We start from the raw sequence: 20,262 nt of genomic DNA on the forward strand, positions 1-20,262 counted from the left end.
TTATTCTCTGCCTGCAACAATATTGGGAACAGACTTCTTCCTCCAACTCTTTATTCTGTGCTGACTGAGTCATCTAATTTAAATATCTTCACATCACTTCAGTTCAGTTCAGTTCAGTTCAGTCGCTCAGTCGTGTCGGACTCTCCGCGACCCCATGAATCACAGCACGCCAGGCCCCCCTGTCCATCACCAACTCCCGGAGTACACTCAAACTCACGTCCACAGAGTCGGTGATGCCATCCAGCCATCTCATTCTCCGTCGTCCACTTCTCCTCCCGCCCCCAACCTTTCCCAGCATCAGAGTCTTTTCCAGTGAGTCAACTCGTCGCATGAGTTGGCCAAAGTATTGCAGTTGCAGCTTTAGCATCAGTCCCTCCAATGAACATCCAGGATTGATCTCCTTTAGAACACATTATTCTCCTGGCATATTTTCATTTCCTTGTTTCCCTCCCACTATTTGATTCAATATTATTCTTATTGTGTAATGTGTCATGTTGCTTTTCCAAAGTTAATTTTGTCTGACCTTTTTCTAAGTTGATCCTTGCAGTACATCCTAAGTACATCTTACTTAGGTGTGAATAGCTATTGTCTATGGTAATTCTTTTGACTGCGAAATTAGTTTTTCCACATTGAATAAGCTAACAAAAATTTAGCTAGAATGGTGTTGCCTAAATAGAGCTTTCTATACTGATAGAAATGTCCTACATTTGTACTGTCTGATACAATAGTCAATAGCCGCACGTGACTGTTGAATACTTGAAATGTGGTTAGTATACCCAAGTAACTGAATTTTAAATTTTATTTCATTTTATTTATTTATTGTCACACCATGCAGCATGAGGGAATCTTAGTTCCCCCACCAGGGGTGGAACCCACGCCCCCTATAATAAAACGGCAGAATTCTTCACCACTGGACCACCAGGGAAGTTCCCTATTTCATCTTAATTTAAATAGCCCCATGTGGCCAGTGGCTGCCATATTGGACTATACAAATAGAACATCACGTTCAGACTTTTTAAATTATAAGTAAGAGTCCTGTTTATACTAGCTTAAGGGGGAAAGAAGACATTTATTTTTACCATTAACTCTCTAGGATATGGTGGATCTGATATTAAACATTATGGGATCCTTGGGCACATAAAAGGACTCTTTTGCTTGATTCCATTGTTCTGCTTCTCTTGGGTCTTCTTTTACTATAGATGGATTTTGGGCATATGACAGGAATGTGATTACTGACAACTATAAATTCACATCCTGCCTGTACTGTGACCTCACTTATGAAAGGTTCTAGAGAAAGGCACTGATTGGCTAGACTTGGGTCATGTGTCCATCTTGAACTATTCATGTGGATAAAGGGCTAGGCTGTTATGATTGGCAAGACCTAAGTCATTTGCCTACTTGTGAGAGTGAGTGGGGAGAAGGCCCTGTTTTCCTAAGGAAGGAAGGCTGTTGGTTAGATAAAAACTATAGCTAAATTTTTGTATATTAGAATAATTAATTTTTATAGCTCAGTTCTGTAGTCTAAGTCCAAACTCTTTGAGTTATCAGTACTAGAAATCCATCTGAAAATAGTTTAAGAGACGTTTACAAGAATAATTTATTGTTTTCTCATAACTAAAAAGTCTAGATTTTATATGCCTTCAAACATAACTGATTCCAGTTGCTCAAGCAATAATTTGTCTGTCTCTTATTTCCATTTCTTCGTTCCATTTTCATCATGTTAGCTTTGTTCTCAAGTACATCTTCTTCACATAAAAATGGACGTCTGATAAGTTCAAAAGTACAGGATCTGTTTTAGGCAGCATCTCCTGTGGTCCATATTTTTATACTTAAAAGGTTATGTGCTTTCTCTGTGTCTGGGAGACAAAGCCAAATGATTAACAGTCATCAGAATGACCCAGAGCCCCATCTGAATTATAAGGCATAGTAAAAAGGCAGTAATAATAGAATACAGAACAGACAAAATGATATTTTTTCTTTTTTTTTAATTTTCCCATTCCCATGCTGCTTTTCACACGAGCCTGTGTTTTAAAAAGTTTTAGAACTTAGACTCAAATTACTTTTTTTGATATGCTTCTTTGTTTTGGTTTGCTGTACAATAAAGATGAAATAAAGGATCTTTCACAATTTTGTTATTCATGCATTGGTGGAATTGAATTTTCAGATGGAAGGGGAAATTTTATAGTAGTTACATAGAATGTATAGTATATAAGTAATTAGAGCAAATGGAACTAAGGAAAGAATAAAATAACCCTCAGAAAATAAGAAGAATGATTAAATATCCTCTTCTGATTTTTCCTTTTTTTTTTAATTAATTAATTTTTTATTGGAGGCAAATTATTTTACAATATTATATTGGTTGGTTTTGCCATACATTGACATGAATTCGCCCCGGGTTTACATAAGTTCCCCCTCCTGAACCCCCCTCCCACCTCCCTCCTCCCTTTATCCTCCCTCTGGGTCATCCCCGCATGCCAGCCCCGAGCATCCTATAACGTGCATTGACCCTGAACTAGTGATTCATTTCACATATGACAACATACGTGTTTCAATGCCATTCTCCCAAATCATCCCACCCTCACCCTCTCCCACAGAGTCCCAAAGACTGATCTATACATCTGTGTCTCTTTTGCTGTCTCGTATACAGGGTTATCATTTGCATCTTTCTAAATTCCATATATATGCGTTAGTATGCTGTATTGGTGTTTTTCTTTCTGGCTTACTTCACTCTGTATAATAGGCTCCAGTTTCATCCACCTCATTAGAACTGATTCAAATGTATTCTTTTTAATGGCTGAATAATACTCCATTGTGTATATGTACCAAAGCTTTCTTATCCATTCGTCTGCAGATGGACATCTAGGTTGCTTCCATGTCCTGGCTATTATAAACAGTGCTGCAATGAACATTGGAGTACATGTGTCTCTTTCAATTCTGGTTTCCTCGGTGTGTATGCCCAGGAGTGCGATTGCTGGATCATATGGCAGTTCTATTTCCAGTTTTTTGAGGAATCTCCACACTGTTCTCCATAGTGGCTGTACTAGTTTGCATTCCCACCAACAGTGTAAGAGGGTTCCTTTCTCTCCACATCCTCTCCAGCATTTATTGCATGTAGACTTTTGGATAGCAGCCATTCTGACAGGTGTGAAATGGTATCTCATTGTGGTTTTGATTTGCATCTCTCTGATTATGAGGGATGTTGAGCATTTTTTCATGTGTTTGTTAGCCATCTGTACTCTTCTGATTTTTCATGACTCAGTTTTCTTTGAATAACTGCATTGATATAATTCTTCAATCCATTACTGAATTAGCATGCATTTCCCTTGCCTAACCATATTATTCACAGTCTCTGAAAAATTCAATGATGATATCATAGCAAAACTTTAGAAACAATCTCAGTTTCCAGTAGTAAGGTCTAGGGGAGGAAAATTTTTTTTCTTCTATTCTTTTAGTTTCTCATTTGGACTCTGTAACAAAAAAGATTAACAGGAGAAAAGCAGAAGTTTATTAATGTGTATGTGTCATGGAGGAAACTCAGGGATGAATACTCAAAGCTGTGGCTAGAACTTGAGTTTATATAGCATCTTAAACAAGCAAACAAAATCCAGTAAATTTTCAGAGAAGTGACAAGACAAAGGAGAAAAGGACTTTGAATGTCTAGAGTGGCAAATGGTGGGAAGGTAAATATGGGGGGTTGCTGGAAGATAAAGACTAGTCAGTAGTTTGTTAAATAGAGTCCTTTGGTGCTGATAAGGGTCAAGGGTTGTTGCTTATTTTTTGCACAATTTTGCAAAAATTTTGTCTTGTTTTTAGGCAGATGGGGGTGGGCATAGAGAACTTTTCTTGTATCTGCTTCTTCTCAATTACCTTCACTTCAAAAGATTCCTTATGCCAAAGTGCCATATTTTGGAGTGGCAGATTATGTTATCCTTCAAGGAGAATGGTTAAATTTTAAACCCTTAAATTTATTTAAAATAATAACTGCAGGATAGGATCCGTGGATTCTATCAATGTAAATATCATGGTTGTGATGTCATACTACAGTTTTGCTAAAGGTTACCATTGGGGCATCTGGGTAACCCTGCACAAATCTCTATATTGTTTCTTAAAACTACATGTGAATCTACAGTTATCTCAAAAAGTGTAATGGAAAACTTTTAATCATAATCATAAATACAGTATACTAACATTTATTTTTACTTATGTGAAAAGATCAAGTTAAAACCTGAAGGTACAATAGATTATGTATGGGAAAAAAAGAGGAGAGTAAGTACACCAAATGGTCTCAATGGTTATATCTAAATTGTTGGATTTTTAGATGATTTTTCTTTTCTTCTTTATACTTTGCATCATTTTGTAAATGTCCTGTTATGACTGCATACTCTTATCTTTTCTAATCATCAAAAAAGTGATCTTTTAAAAATACATTTAAAAATCTTGCTTTCTCAGCATGCCAATGTGAAGGAAAAGATAACCGAATTCCATTACTGAAGGAAGTTTTTGAGGCCTTTCCTAACACTCCCATTAACATCGATATCAAAGTCAACAACAATTTGCTGATTAAGAAGGTACTTAAGGCATTGCTTCCTCTGAGCGTGTTGCAATCTGATTTCACGAACTAAATACGGCTAGAGCAGGTGCCTGCATAGATTGATAATGTTCAGGGAAATGTGATACTCTAGGGACCAGCATTGTTTTAAATGCTACCCTGGTAGAAGAGATCACTCTACTGTAGGAAAGCCTGTTTTCAGAGTGACTTGTCATGTCTCAGTCATGGATAAGCGTGAGCTCCTGTGAACCCCCATGGCTGTGGCATTTATGTAATTAACTTCTTCCAGTTTCACCTCTTTCATTTGTTACTTAGTTTATGTCCAGTTACTAAACAGTTGTATTCTATTAGATAAATCATATAATGGTAAATGTAATTTCTTATACTTTATGAAATAATCTGAATTTAATTATCAATTCTTTCACAATTTTATACTCCGCACTGGCAGATAGTTGTAATCCATTTTATAAGTAAAATCATGTAAGTGGACTTACAAATAGTCACATGAATAAAATTTTGAATTTTCGCATACAGGTTTCGGAACTTGTGAAGCAGTACAGGCGAGAACACATAACAGTGTGGGGTAATGCCAGTTATGAAATTGTGGAAAAGTGCTACAAAGAGGTGAGCTTCAAAAAGGATGCAGAGTGAAAAAAAAGATACAGAATGATCTGTCTCTGTTGTTGTATGTCTATAAAAGTTAATTAATTACAGTAATAATTTTTTAAAAATACCTTATTTCATAGCCTTGATACAAAGACAGATAGTATTGGATGGAAGCAGCTGACCAGAAGTTTACTAATAGACATAATGAATTTATAGATAATAGATTTAGTAGAGGTCCGTCTAGTCAAGGCAATGGTTTTTCCCGTGGTCATGTATGGATATGAGAGTTGGACTGTGAAGAAAGCTGATTGCCGAAGAATCGATGCTTTTGAACTGTGGTGTTGGAGAAGACTCTTGAGAGTCCCTTATACTGCAAGGAGATCCAACCAGTCCATTCTAGAGGAGATCAATCCTGGATGTTCATTGGAGGGACTGATGCTAAAGATGAAGCTCCAATACTTTGGCCACCTCATGCGACAAGTTGACTCACTGGAAAAGACTCTGATGCTGGGAAAGGTTGGGGGCGGGAGGAGAAAGGGACGACGGAGAATGAGATGGCTGGTTGGCATCACCGAGTCTGTGGACATGAGTTTGAGTGAACTCCGGGAGTTGGTGATGGACAGGGAGGCCTGGCGTGCTGTGATTCATGGGGTCGCGGAGAGTCGGACACGACTGAGCGACTGAACTGAACTGAACTGGACCTTGCAGTTAAGTTCACTATGATTGAACTGGCTCACAGAATTATTATTTTCACATGATAATATTAGTTGTTTGCCAACATGTTATTCATTTTATTATGTATATACGTGTGTCTTTTAGTGTCTGGTTTTTGTTAGGTAATCAAAATTTTTTTGCATAATTTTGAATGAAGAAAAGCATTTAGTCCTTCAACTTTACAGCTCAAGCTTTTCTTTACATTACTTCCCAAATAGAGTTAAATCATGGTTATCAGGTTCAATTCAGTTCAGTTCAGTCGCTCAGTCATGTCTGACTCTGCGATCCCATGCACCACCGCACGCCAGGCCTCCCTGTCCATCACCAACCCCCAGAGTTTACTCAAACTCATGTCCATTGAGTTGGTGATGCCATCCAACCATCTCATCCTCTGTCGTCCCCTTCTCCTTCAATCTTTCCCAGCATCAGGGTCTTTTCAAATGAGTCAGCTCTTCGCATCAGGTGGCCAAAGTTCTGGAATTTCAGCTTCAACATCAGTCCTTCCAATGAATATTCAGGACTGATTTCCTTTAGGATGGACAGTATGAAAAGATTATCAGGTAGCATATTGAATTACAGCCATTTACCAATTGAAATGTTTCTGTTTGAAGAAAATGTATCTATAAAAATTGGATATATTTTGAAATGGTACACTAAGCCTCTATAAGCAAATTTAGCTCATAGTCAGCTAAGAGGATTTGAAATGCAAAGAGTTAAAAAATCTTAAGCATTGAAGATTCTTTTTCAGAATACAAGTGATGATGCAGAAGGAATATCATGACACAAGTTGGAATTCTAAAATACAAAGAATTCTTTTGAAAAGGCCTTCCTTCCTGGCAAAGAAGGAAAGCATAGATCCAAAATCACCATTGTAATTAAAAGTACAATCAAAAGTAATGAGACTCTAATTAAGGCAAGTAATAAGTTTTATTTATCTGTGTACAAAGGACAGAAAAGAATAATCAATGGGCTGAGTGACTTCAGATCCCCAAGAATATAGAACTGAGACAAAAGCAAGATAATATACTGCAGGCTTCATGACCTGCTGAACTTTGTGTGTGTGTGTTAGTTGCTCAGTCATATCTGACTCTTTGTGACTCTATGGACTGTAACTGGCCAGGCTTCTCTGTCCATGGGATTCTCAAGGCGAGAATACTGGAGTGGGTTGCTGTTGCCTTCTCCAGGGGATCTTCCCGACCCAGGGATTGAACCTGGGTCTCTTGTATGGCAGACTGATTCTTTACCATCTTTTTACATCATTCAATTTTTTTTTTTCAAATTAAAAATAGTGATAATAGCAAATGCTGGAGAAGATGAGGAGAAACTGGATTTCACATGCATTGCTAGTGGGAATGTAAAATAAAATAGCCACTCTTAATTAAATGAGTAGTTTCTTAGAAAACCAAACATACATTTAGCATATTAATCAGCAGTCTTAGTCTTGGGCATTTATCTCAGTAAAGTGAAAATGGTGCACATGAAGTTAATTATTCATTTAATTAAGGAGGTAGAGGAGGGAGTTCTCTGTTGTGATGGAGCAGTTCTGTGTCTTGACTGATGGCGATTCAGTTCAGTTCAGTCACTCAGTCGTGTCCAACTCTTAGCGACCCCATGAACCACAGCACGCCAGGCCTCCCTGTCCATCACCAACTCCCGGAGTTCACTCAAACTCATGTCCATCGAGTCGGTGATGCCATCCAGCCACCTCATTCTCTGTCTTCCCCGTCTCCTCCTACCCCCAATCGCTCCCAGCATCAGAGTCTTTTCCATTGAGTCAACTCATCGCATGAGGTGGCCAAAGTATTGGAGCTTCAGCTTTAGCATAAGTCCTTCCAATGAACACCCAGGATTGATCTCCTCTAGAATGGACTGGTTGGACCTCCTTGCAGTATAAGGGACTCTCAAGAGTCTTCTCCAGCACCACAGTTCAAAAGCATCAATTCTTCGGCGATCAGCCTTCCTCACAGTCCAACTCTCACATCCATACATGACCACGGGAAAAACCATAGCCTTGACTAGACGGACCTCTATACATGGATTACAGCTGCATCTAACTATACACATGAACAAATGAACACAAGTTTTAAAAACAGTGAAAACTGGGTAAGGCCGACAGTCTAACAGTAACATATCACTGTCAATTCCTGGTTTTGATACATCTGGTTACAGATGGGGCAGCTGAGTTAAGAATAAATGGGACTCTAGTGGCAAGCCACTCCAGTACTCTTGCCTAGAAAATCGCATGGACAGAGGAGCCTGGTGGGCTGCAGTCCATGGGGTCGCTACTAGTTGGACACGACTGAGCTACTTCACTTTCACTTTTCACTTTCACACATTGGAGAAGGAAATGGCAACCCACTCCAGTGTTCTTGCCTGGAGAATCCCAGAGACGGCGGAGCCTGGTCGGCTGCCGTCTATGGGTCGCACAGAGTCGGACACAACTGAAGCGACTTAGCAGCAGCAGCAGCAGCAGCAGCAGTATATTCTTACAACTTCTTGTAAGTCTATAATTATTTCAAAATAACGTGTTCACTTTTGGCCCAGAATCACAGAACATTCCCCTTGATTCACGTATTTTTCTAGACATCTCTGGCCTTTTGTCATTTTAGAATTTAAAAACTCCCAAGATTTCAGCCGTAATTTTCTAACACCTAAGGAAGAATGTCTCAACAGTAATAATTGTCATTTGTACTATGAATGTGCTTGTATAATCCATGCATCTTTTATACTTCTTAAATGATGAGGTATAAGAATTTCGTATTAGCTCTTTATTTCCCAGATGCTAGAAGCTAAAAATATAAAAGAATGGGAGGAGGGTAGAATGAATTGGGAGATGGGGACTGACATATACATGCTACTATGTATAAGAGAGGTAACCAAGAAGAACCAACTGTACAGCACAGGGAACTCTACTCAGTGCTCTGTGATGACCTAAATGGGAAAGAAATCCAAAAAAGAGTGGATGGAGACTTCCCTGGTGGTAGTCCAACGGCTAAGACACCATGCTCCCACTGCAGGGGGTCTGGGTTTAGTCTCTGGTCGGAGAACTGGATCCCACATGGCACATAAAACATCCCCTGTATCACAGCTAAGTAGCCAATAAATAGATATATATTTTTAAGCAACTGAATGTTAAATAAAATATGTTTTCGCATGATTTTTTCAATATATTTTATACAGAAACATTCAAATGTATTAAAATTTTTATGTGTTTTAAAGATAAACATGGGGGATCTGGGGGGGGAATATGGGGATTTGTTTAATATTAGTATAGAGTTTCAGTTTTGCAAGATGAAAATGTCAATATTTGCAACACTATTAACATATATCTGTATCATATCCTATTTTTAAAATTCATATATATGTATAGTTATTGGATATGTAGAAGGTTACTGAATGTTTCATATCATTGTTCTTTATCTCGTTCCATTATATTTGGTATGTTTAATCTCTGGTGATAAAGACTAGCACTAACAGACAGGACTGGTGCTGCAGAAGCAGAGCGTGGAGAATGGAAAAACTTGAGTATCAGTTTATACTGTAGCACTCCAGGATAGATCCTGACCCGTTTGTCAAGGACCAGTCATTTCTAAGTGTGGTGTGTTTGGAAGTGGATGGTGATGATTTAGGGAATACTTTAAACAGATGTCAAGATACAGTCTTGGGAAATTTTGAAGGTTGTGAAATAATCCTCCGCTATTGTTTGTGTCTTTTAGAATTCGGAAATTCCTATACTCTTCAGTTTACAACGTGTGCTGCTTATTCTTGGCCTGTTCTTCACCGGCCTCTTGCCCTTTGTGCCCATTCGAGAACAGTTTTTTGAAATCCCAATGCCTTCTATCATATTGAAGTAAGTGATTACCCTGTTTTCATCAGTTATCAATTACTGGAAAACTAAGACAAAGATTTAGAAAGATTGAAGGTGGGAGGAGAAGGGAACGACAAGAGGATGAGATGGTTGGATGGCATCACCGACTCAATGTCCATCACCAACTCTCAGAGCCTGCTCAAACTCATGTTGATCAAGTCGGTGATGCCATCCAACCATCTCATCCTCTGTCGTCCCCTTCTCCTCCCGCCTTCAACCTTTCCCAGCATCATGGTCTTTTCCAGTGAGTCAGTTCGTCCCATCAGGTAGCAAAAGGATTGAAGCTTCAGCTTCAGCATCAGTCCCTCCAATGAATATTCAGGACTGATTTCCTTTAGATTGACTGGTTTGATCTCCTTGTAGTCCAAGGGATTCTCGGATACTTCATATTTGTGTAACTACTGGGTATAAAGCCTTGCTTTTCACACACTATTTTACTGTTAATACAGAGATAAAAATGTATAAAACACTTAGAGCATTGCCTGGCAAATAATAAGCACTCAATAAATGATAGCTTTTATCGTTAAATTATCTTTATCATTTTTATCTAACAAAGATCTTCATCTCACAATCCCACACGCTTAGAATGTCATTCCTAGCTGTAAATTTCTCTGGAGCTTCTGGGGAGATTATTTAAATGTGATTTCACCTGCATGAGAACTTTTTTCATCCCCACAGAACTATAAAAAAATCAAGCTGAACATACAGCAATCATTAGAAAATATCAGTAAGAAAAAGAAGTTGGTCAGCACTCTTGTACTCAGCGTCTGGGTTTCATGCTTGTTTGAGTTTGTTAGTTATGTGTATGCTTATTTTATCTATTCCTGATTATAATTGTATTTATTAGCAATTTCTGTAGCTGTTTCTCAGATGAAACAACAGCAATCGCTTCTTGTCTACAAATAAACTATTTTCATTTGCTAAATTAAAATAGTTCCTAGCCATTTATCCCTGAACTACTTCGCTTTCCTCAGTCTAGAATGGACTGTTGTGCTCTCGAGATCATCTCCAGGTGTTCCTTTTAGAAGGAAATGTTATTAAATTACAGATGTGAACAGATTTCATAGAATTAATTTTTTTCTTTAAAAAGTGATTATGGATTAAGACACTGGTAGAATATTGTGTTTGTATATTTTTTTAGTGAAAGACAGTGGATACTTCCTAAGGCAACATAATAGTTTGTGATTAACGAGGTGATTAATATTTCAAGTTTTTAAATTCTTGGGATTTCTGAAATTGCAATTACGACTTTCTACCTCGGATAGAGCTAGGAGAATAGAAGGAGTTTATTTAGAAAGCTTCAAATAAAAACTGAAAAGAGAAAAAATTAATTTAAGGACTCCCTTGGTGGTTCAGTGGTTAAGAATCCATCTGCCAAGGCAGCGGATGTGGATTTGATCCTGGTTGGGGAACATTCCAACATTCCCAGGAGCAGCTAAGCCCATGAACCAAAACTGCTGGGCCCACATGTCATAACTGCTGAAGCCTGCATACCTAGAGCCCTGTGCTCTGCAACAAGAGAAGCCACTGCAATGAGAAGCCTCAGTACCGCAACTAGACAGTAGTCCCTGCTTGCAACAACTGGAGAAAGCCTGTGCACAGCAATGAAGACCCAGCACAGCCAAAAATTTAAAGATAAATTTAAAAATAAATAATAAAATAAATTTTTAAAAAAATGGATTTAAGTTGGGAGACTCAGAGTAATCCTAAGACTATAGACAAGAGGAGTTAGAAAGGAAACAAGAATCAAGATCTGGGGAGAATGAAAATCACTGTGCAGTTTAACTTCGAAAGAGGCTGAACAGTAGAGAGTCTTCACAGTAGAGAGACTTTGGGCATAGCCCACAGTTAATGATACAAGTGATGCTTTCAGCATCAGAGAGGTTGAAGGAACTCATTGTAGGTCTGAAAGTCAGATGTACTCTTTCAGTTGGAAAGATGTCTTAAAAGGATGGGCCTAGAACTATGCCAAAACCTTTGACTGTGTGGATCACAATAAACTGTGGAAAATTCTGAAAGAGATGGGAATACCAGACCACCTGACCTGTCTCTTGAGAAACCTGTATGCAGGTCAGGAAGCAACAGTTAGAACTGGACATGGAACAACAGACTGGTTCCAAATAGGAAAAGGAGTACGTCAAGGTTGTATATTGTCACCCTGCTTATTTAACTTATATGCAGAGTACATCATGAGGAACGTTGGGCTGGAAGAAGCACAGGCTGGAATCAAGATTGCCAGGAGAAATATCAATAACCTCAGATATGCAGATGACATCACCCTTATGGCAGAAAGTGAAGAGGAACTCAAAAGCCTCTTGATGAAAGTGAAACAGGAGAGTGAAAAGGTTGGCTTGAAGCTCAACATTCAGAAAACAAAGATCATGGCATCTGGTCCCATCACTTCATGGGAAATAGATGGGGAAACAGTGGAAACAGTGTCAGACTTTATTTTTTTGGGCTCCAAAATCACTGTGGATGTTGATTGCAGCCATGAAATTAAAAGACACTTACTCCTTGGAAGGAAAATTATGACCAACCTAGATAGCATATTTAAAAGCAGAGACATTACTTTGCCAACCAAGGTCCATCTAGTCAAGGCTATGGTTTTTCCCGTGGTCATGTATGGATGTGAGAGTTGGACTGTGAAGAAAGCTGATTGCCGAAGAATTGATGCTATGAACTGTGGTGTTGGAGAAGACTCTTGAGAGTCCCTTATACTGCAAGGAGATCCAACCAGTCCATTCTAAAGGAGATCAATCCTGGGTGTTCATTGGAAGGACTGATGCTAAAGCTGAAACTCCAATACTTTGGCCACCTCATGCGAAGAGTTGACTCACTGGAAAAGACTGATGCTGGGAGGGATTGGGGGCAGGAGGAGAAGGGGACGACAGAGAATGAGATGGCTGGATGGCATCACCGACTCGATGGACATGAGTTTGAGTGAACTCCGGGAGTTGGTGATGGACAGGGAGGCCTGGCGTGCTGTGATTCATGGGGTCGCGGAGAGTCAGACACGACTGAGTGACTGAACTGACTGACTGAACTGACTGAGGTCTTCAAATATTGAAAGTGAAAGGAAAAAAATGTTTTTAGGGGTTTTTTTTTTAATCTCATTTTTATCCCCTAATATCTTTTAATACAAAGTAAAGTTTGGCTGTGTGTTTCCATCTACTGCATACAAAATTACAGCAGACATGGCAGGAGAAAGAGGCCTCGCCAAAAAAGGAAGAAACATGGGTTCTGGGTACCCGGGATCTCCAGAAAGATAACTTCTAAATTTTAAACTTTGAAGAGTGTACCAAAAAGTTAGCTTGAAATCATGAAAATAGAGAATCCAAATGGGCTTTGTTCTAATATAATTTTGTCCTTTCCCAAATTTTAAGATAGGGACACTGAAAGAGCAACTCCCCAGGTTAATAGGTGCCCAATATGCTACTGGAGATCAGTGGAGAAATAACTCCAGAAAGAATGAAGAGATGGAGCCAAAGCAAAAACAATACCCAGTTGTGAATGTGACTGGTGATAGAAGCAAGGACTGATGCTGTCAAGAGCAACATTACATAGGAACCTGGAATGTTAGGTCTATAAATCAAGATAAATTGGAAATGGTCAAACAGGAGATGGCCAGAGCAAATGACATTTTAGGACTCAGTGAACTAAAATGGACTGGAATGGGTGACTTTAACTCAGATGCAGCCATGAAATTAAAAGATGCTTGCTCCTTAGAAGAAAAGTTATGACCAACCTAGACAGTATATTAAAAAGCAGAGACATTTCTTTGCCAGCAAAGGTCCATCTAGTCAAAGCTCTGGTTTTTCCAGTAGTCATGTATGGATGTGAGAGTTGGACTGTAAAGAAAGCTGAGTGCCAAAGAATTGATGCTTTTGAGCTGTGGTGTTGGAGAAGACTCTTGAGAGTCTCTTGGAATGCAAGGAGATCCATCCAGTCCATCCTAAAGGAAATCAGTCCTGAATATTCATTGGAAGGACTGATGCTGAAGCTGAAACTCCAATACTTTGGCCACCTCATGTGAAGAGCTGACTCATTGGAAAAGACCCTGATGCTGGGAAAGATTGAAGGCGGGAGAAGGGGACGACAGAGGATGAGATGGTTGGATGGCATTACCGACTCGATGGACATGAGTTTGAGTAAGCTCCGTGAGTTGGTGATGGACAGGGAAGGCTGGAGTGCTGCAGTCCATGGGATCGCAGAGTCAGACATGACTGAGCCACTGAACTGAACTGAAGCATATACCAAGTACAATCAAGGCACTGATTTTTGTTCTTGAACTTGTTTTATCACACTGATATATTCCTGTGATTCTAATTTAAATTTTATTTTCCCTCAGGCTGAAAGAACCACACACCATGTCCAGAAGTCAGAAGTTTCTCATCTGGCTTTCTGATATGTAAGAATTTTAGTTTCTTCATATACAGATTATTGTTTTAACTCTTAAATATGATGCTTATAATCTAGAGCAGCCTTTCTACGTGTAATTTGTAACAAGGATGAGTTGAACATTGACTATACAAATGGATGTGTATGAATCATTTAGAACTAGCTTAATTACTAGTCATGAAACCTTAAGAGGAATTTGGAGATAGTCTCGTCAAACTCAGGAGAAAACTGAGCACCTGGCTACCCAAAGTTAAATGATTTACTTGGCATGTCAGTAGCAGACCTGGGATATATACCCATCCCCTGCTACTTACTCACTGTCTCCACTAGCCTGCAGTCAAAAACATGGTGAAAAGAAGCGTGTAAAGCGATACAGCATTTGTAAGAGTGTATATTGACTGATGGCACATTTCTAAGGAAAAGCTGCCCTGAGACTTAACAGCAGATGGAAGCCCCACCTACACAGTGGGCATCTACTTTAGAGAAAATGCCTTAAATTCTAAGACATCTTGAGTGTAATTTTAGGTAAAACCTACCTCCATACTTTGGCCACCTCATGCGACGAGTTGACTCACTGGAAAAGACTCTGATGCTGGGAGGGATTGGGGACGGGAGGAGAAGGGGACGACAGAGAATGAGATGGCTGGATGGCATCACCAACTCGATGGACATGAGTTTGAGTGAACTCTGGGAGTTGGTGATGGACAGGGAGGCCTGGCGTGCTGTGGTTCATGGGGTCGCAAAGAGTCAGACACGACTGAGCGACTGAACTGACTGACCTCCATTTAGCTTTAAAATGGAAACTTGAAAAAAAATAAAACACAGTGGAATCTTAGGGACTTCCCTGATGGTCCAGTGGCTAAGACTCCATGCTCTATCGTAACACAGAGAGAGTGGGTTCATGCCTGGTCAGGGAACTAGATCCCACATGCCGCAACTAAGAGTTCACAACTGAAAAAAAAAAAAATCCTACATGCCACAACTAAGACCCAACACAGCCAAAGAAAGAAAAGAAAACGGAACCTTGAATGCTTAAATAATAGTTGTAAATCACAACCATTTTTTTCCTTAGCTTCTCTTTCAGAATTTGAAACCTAGTTTTATCTTTTCTCTATGCCACAGGGTTTATTCTTTTTTGCTTTATTCCTGATGTCATTTGTAGTTTTTAAGGATGGTTTTTTTTTTTGGCCCTGCCACATGGCATGCAGGATCTTAGTTCCCTAACCAGGGATTGAACCTGTGCCCCCTAACCACTGGACCACCAGGAAGTTCCCAAGGATGCATTTTAGCTGGTGTTAAATTGCATATGATTTTTCATTTCTGCTACTTAATCGTTCTAATTAGTAAACAGAAATAATATGTATAACTTTTCAGTACAAAAAGCTTTTCATCTTGCTCAAGTGACTTGTATTCTAAAAGTTCACTTTTTAAGTTATTTGGAGCTGAAAAAAAATCTCTTTTTTCTTTATAAAGGATAGTGTAATTAATGAACATTACATTTCTAAGATAACTCACAAAAGACTAATTTATTTTGTAAACGGACTGTGACATTATAGAATTTGACCCAAGTTCACTGCCTTATTTTGATTTGGAAAGTTAGGAACACGGACTCCCTAGTTCTTTCTCACTCTCAGTATGGCGCCAGCAGGAGAAGTGAGAAAGCCTGGTCTCCATTGAGCTGCTTCAGGAAGAATGGCAGCAAAGCGTAGAAAGGAGATCCAGCAGTTAAAGATATAAACGCGTCCACAACGGCTATTACTGCTTGAGGCCGTCCCTTGCTTATATCGCTGAAACATCGAGATTAAATCCAAGTAGGGATTCAATTCAGTTCAGTTCAGTCGCTCAGTCGTGTCCGACTCTTTGCGACCTCATGAATCACAGCATGCCAGGCCTCCCTGTCCATCACCAACTCCCGGAGTTCACTCAAACTCATGTCCATCGAGTCAGTGATGCCATCCAGCCATCTCATTCTCTGTCGTCCCCGTCTCCTCCCGCCCCCAATCCCTCCCAGCATCAGAGTCTTTTCCAGTGAGTCAACTCTTCACATGAGGTGGCGAAAGTATTGGAGTTTCAGCTTTAGCATCAGTCCTTCCAGTGAACACCCAGGATTGATCTCCTTTAGAATGGACTGGTTGGATCTCCTTGCAGTATAAGGGACTCTCAAGAGTCTTCTCCAACACCACAGTTCATAGCATCAATTCTTCGGCAATCAGCTTTCTTCACAGTCCAACTCTCACATCCATACATGACCACGGGAAAAACCATAGCCTTGACTAGATGGACCTTGGTTGGCAAAGTAATGTCTCTGCTTTTAAATATGCTATCTAGGTTGGTCATAATTTTCCTTCCAAGGAGTAAGTGTCTTTTAATTTCATGGCTGCAATCAACATCCACAGTGATTTTGGAGCCCAAAAAAATAAAGTCTGACACTGTTTCCACTGTTTCCCCATCTATTTCCCATGAAGTGATGGGACCAGATGCCATGATCTTTGTTTTCTGAATGTTGAGCTTCAAGCCAACCTTTTCACTCTCCTGTTTCACTTTCATCAAGAGGCTTTTGAGTTCCTCTTCACTTTGTGCCATAAGGGTGATGTCATCTGCATATCTGAGGTTATTGATATTTCTCCTGGCAATCTTGATTCCAGCCTGTGCTTCTTCCAGCCCAGCGTTCCTCATGATGTACTCTGCATATAAGTTAAATAAGCAGGGTGACAATATACAACCTTGATGTACTTTCGGAACCAATCTGTTGTTCCATGTCCAGTTCTAACTGTTGCTTCCTGACCTGCATACAGGTTTCTCAAGAGGCAGGTCAGGTGGTCTGGTATTCCCATCTCTTGAAGAATTTTCCACAGTTTATTGTGATCCACACAGTCAAAGGCTTTGGCATAGTCAATGAAGCAGAAATAGATGTTTTTCTGGAACTCGCTTGCTTTTTCGATGATCCAGCGGATGTTGGCAATTTGATCTCTGGTGCCTCTGCCTTTTCTAAAACCTGCTTAAACATCTGGGAGTTCACGGTTCACATATTGCTGAAGCCTGGTTTGGAGAATTTTGAGTGTGACTTTACTAGCGTGTGAGATGAGTGCAATTGTGTGGTAGTTTGAGCATTCTTTGGCATTGCCTTTCTTTGGGATTGGAATGAAGACTGACCTTTTCCAGTCCTGTGGCCACTGCTGAATTTTCCAGATTTGCTGGCATATTGAGTGCGGCACCTTCACAGCATCATCTTTCAGGATTTGAAATAGTAGGGATTAGAAACTCTAAACTGAGTAAATTGGAATTGAGGACTAATTTTAGTCCTTCCTTGGGACTAAGGAGTACCTAAATCTTTTATGCTTTTCTTTTCTAGTTTACTAATGAGAAAAGCTTTGTTCGACCACCTCACTGCCCGAGGCATTCAGGTAAGTTTTTGCAATGATGCATTTTAGAAAGAACATAGTTTACCAGTTCAACACAAGTTTAAAGGGCAGTAACTTCTAACTGACTTGATTTGGTCCTAACTCTGCTGCTTTTACTGGTTCTCATATGAAGACCTTAAGCTCTGCCTTATAGTTAACAAGATAGTATTGGTGTTTCAGTAGCTAGAGTTCACCTATAGGTAGGTGAGAAGAACTGAAGCCAGAGGGTGGGATAGTCATATTTAGTGAGCAAAGTGGAATTTGTTTAAACGGCTCAATGATTTCTTAAAATTGCAGAGTTTTTTGTTTTTGGCTTTTATTTGCTGCTGCTTTCTTTCTTTCTTTTGCAGCATTTATTCCGAGGCCATAAGTTATTTATTCCTTCAGTTTTTTCCCAGGGTATCTTTTTCTTCTGTACAAGCTCTTCTTCTGGTTTAGGAACAGTCATCTGTTCTTTTTCAGTAAGGGTCATCTCAGTGGGGCCGGGAGAGCTCCTGTCTGGGTTGATCTGACCATGAGCTCTGTAAGTCCTACCCACACCATGGGAGATTTGCTCACCAGGCTGTGCTCAGTGACCAGAGAATCTACACCTCTTCTAAGCCTTTAAGTTCAGCATGACTGCAGTTTTGCGCATGTGCAGTAAAAATTCAGCACTCTCTTTGGGCCACTGACCAAGTGTTCAGCCCCACTGTTTGGCCTGTGCATACCTAGCACCCCCACCATTGTAATGATGGAATGGCACGCACATTGCTTCTGTAAAGTGACATCCTTCAAATACTTGGTGGTTTTCCAGATATGCATACCCTTAATGGCCTGGGCAGTTTCACAAGTGTTCTTAAAGGGAGCGTGAAGATTTGAATCTCTTGATTTTTACATGATTTTGTGGCATTTTCTGGGTTAAGTGAATAGCGGATCATTTATAGAGCTCACCTCAGACCACTTAGCAGAAAAACTTTAAATTGCAGGATATTAAAAGGTTGTTTCTAAGTGTACTGAGATTTTAGTGGATGGCATGCTAACATAAAGATAATTTGCTGTTTTAACATTTCTTCTTATACTTCTCATTTTTCTAATTTTCAGGTGTATGTTTGGGTGTTAAATGAAGAGCAGGAATACAAAAGAGCCTTTGATTTGGGAGCAACTGGGGTGATGACAGACTATCCAACAAAGCTTAAGGATTTTTTACATAATTTTTCAGAATAGAAAAGGACGTACTCAGAAGCATTCAAAGAAAACATGAAAAGACCTAAGAAAAAATTTTTTCATTATTTCCCTAAGCCATTTCCAGAATGGTAAAAGGTTTAATCAGTTAAGTGTTTATTACCTCATTTTTAAGCCTGTCTGAGAATGTAGAAACTATATATTGTATATTTATTTTAAACAATATTGCATATTTTACATTTGTAAATAGTTTAGAAAGATAATTGTTTATGAGATGTAAGTAGAAGATTATTGATCAAGATTTCTGTATTTGATGTAGTATTCTACTATCATAAGTAATTCTGAAATCAAAGGCTGTTGGATAAATTTGAAATTAGCCTTCACTGGAATAAGATCAACTAATTAGTAAGACAGAATTATTGAAGGTCATTACAGCTATTCAAGTTGTCTCATTGTTTCTAGGTACACCTTAGTTAAAGGGGAAAAATATTGTGGAAAGAGAACTTGGAAATCAGTGATGTAATTATCTGACAAGTTGTACATTGTTAACAGAGGCAGACTCAAAGAAATAACTGAAAATTTGTTACATGATCAGAAATAAAATCTGTAGACTGAATTCAAATTTCTTGGTTGTTGTCAATAGGGACATTCTATTTGGAATCTTTTTCAGGTGTGTAACAATTGCTGCTGTATTTCTTTTTTTGGTAAAAATTAAAATTGGACTTAATAATTGTAAATCAAGACAAGATGCTAATAGTCACATTTTTGTTTCCTCTAACGAAATGTGTGTTTTCCATTGTTAGCAATGACCAACTGTCTGGACCTCCATCTAGATTTTAAATAACATCTTGAGTCCTAATAATCATAACAAACTGATGAAAGTGCATATCATTGTGTCTAATACTTACAGGATAAACCACCTGCTCCTGACCTTTAAGAATTTATTCTTCTGAGTATTAAGTGGGAAGAGAATTTCCCAAAGCATTAGGGATCACTTTCTCAGATTTTCTAATGTGACTTCATGTAAATCTGTTTATCATCTTTTTGACTTATTTTCATTATCTCTTTGGAAGGTAAATATAACCTGGAACAATAAGCATCTTAGACCTAGATTACACCTCTCATTTGGACTTTGCCAGCTAACAGTTATGAAGGATAATCATACTCTCCCACCTGTCCCTGGATGACATTAAGTAACATTTCTTTTTTTGTTTAAACGGAAATAAAAATTTCAAGAACAAAAGAATTATTGGTGTTTTCTTTTCTGCCATTATAATTCCAAATATGCTTTATAATTTTTTTCCAGAATTTAATGAGTTGGTAAATTGATAATATAAGTAAACACACCTGAGACGTCTCTCTCATATACGGAAAATAAAATATTGAAACACTTTTATGGTAAATTGCCTCCTGGCATTTGAATAAATAAGTTGGGCAGGTAATCCATTAAATCTGTCATTTTCACTTTCACTTATAGTTGCTAGAGATGCTCTTGATCATCATTGATATAATTCTGTTTTACAGTTTCCCTGTTCCAAATTTGCTTTGTTGTGATTCAGTTATGA

The 20,262-nt window shown here is 38.9% G+C and overlaps 1 protein-coding gene across 1 annotated transcript in view; it reads left to right on the forward strand.

Moving 5' to 3' along the window:
• Positions 1–20,062, forward strand: part of GDPD1 (glycerophosphodiester phosphodiesterase domain containing 1) — a 56,545-nt gene extending 36,483 nt beyond the window's left edge. The window contains exons 5-10 of the mRNA XM_055399702.2: positions 4,450–4,568; positions 5,084–5,173; positions 9,586–9,719; positions 14,086–14,145; positions 17,488–17,539; positions 18,617–20,062. Coding sequence (XP_055255677.1) covers positions 4,450–4,568; positions 5,084–5,173; positions 9,586–9,719; positions 14,086–14,145; positions 17,488–17,539; positions 18,617–18,739 — 578 coding nt within the window. The 3' untranslated portion in view covers positions 18,740–20,062. The remainder of the gene's footprint in view (positions 1–4,449; positions 4,569–5,083; positions 5,174–9,585; positions 9,720–14,085; positions 14,146–17,487; positions 17,540–18,616) is intronic.
• The last annotated feature ends 200 nt before the right edge of the window (positions 20,063–20,262 follow it).

The sequence above is a fragment of the Moschus berezovskii genome, chromosome 20, assembly GCF_049115385.1.
Source record: "Moschus berezovskii isolate FMDL1 chromosome 20, NW_MosBer_1.0, whole genome shotgun sequence".
Lineage (NCBI taxonomy): Eukaryota > Metazoa > Chordata > Mammalia > Artiodactyla > Moschidae > Moschus > Moschus berezovskii.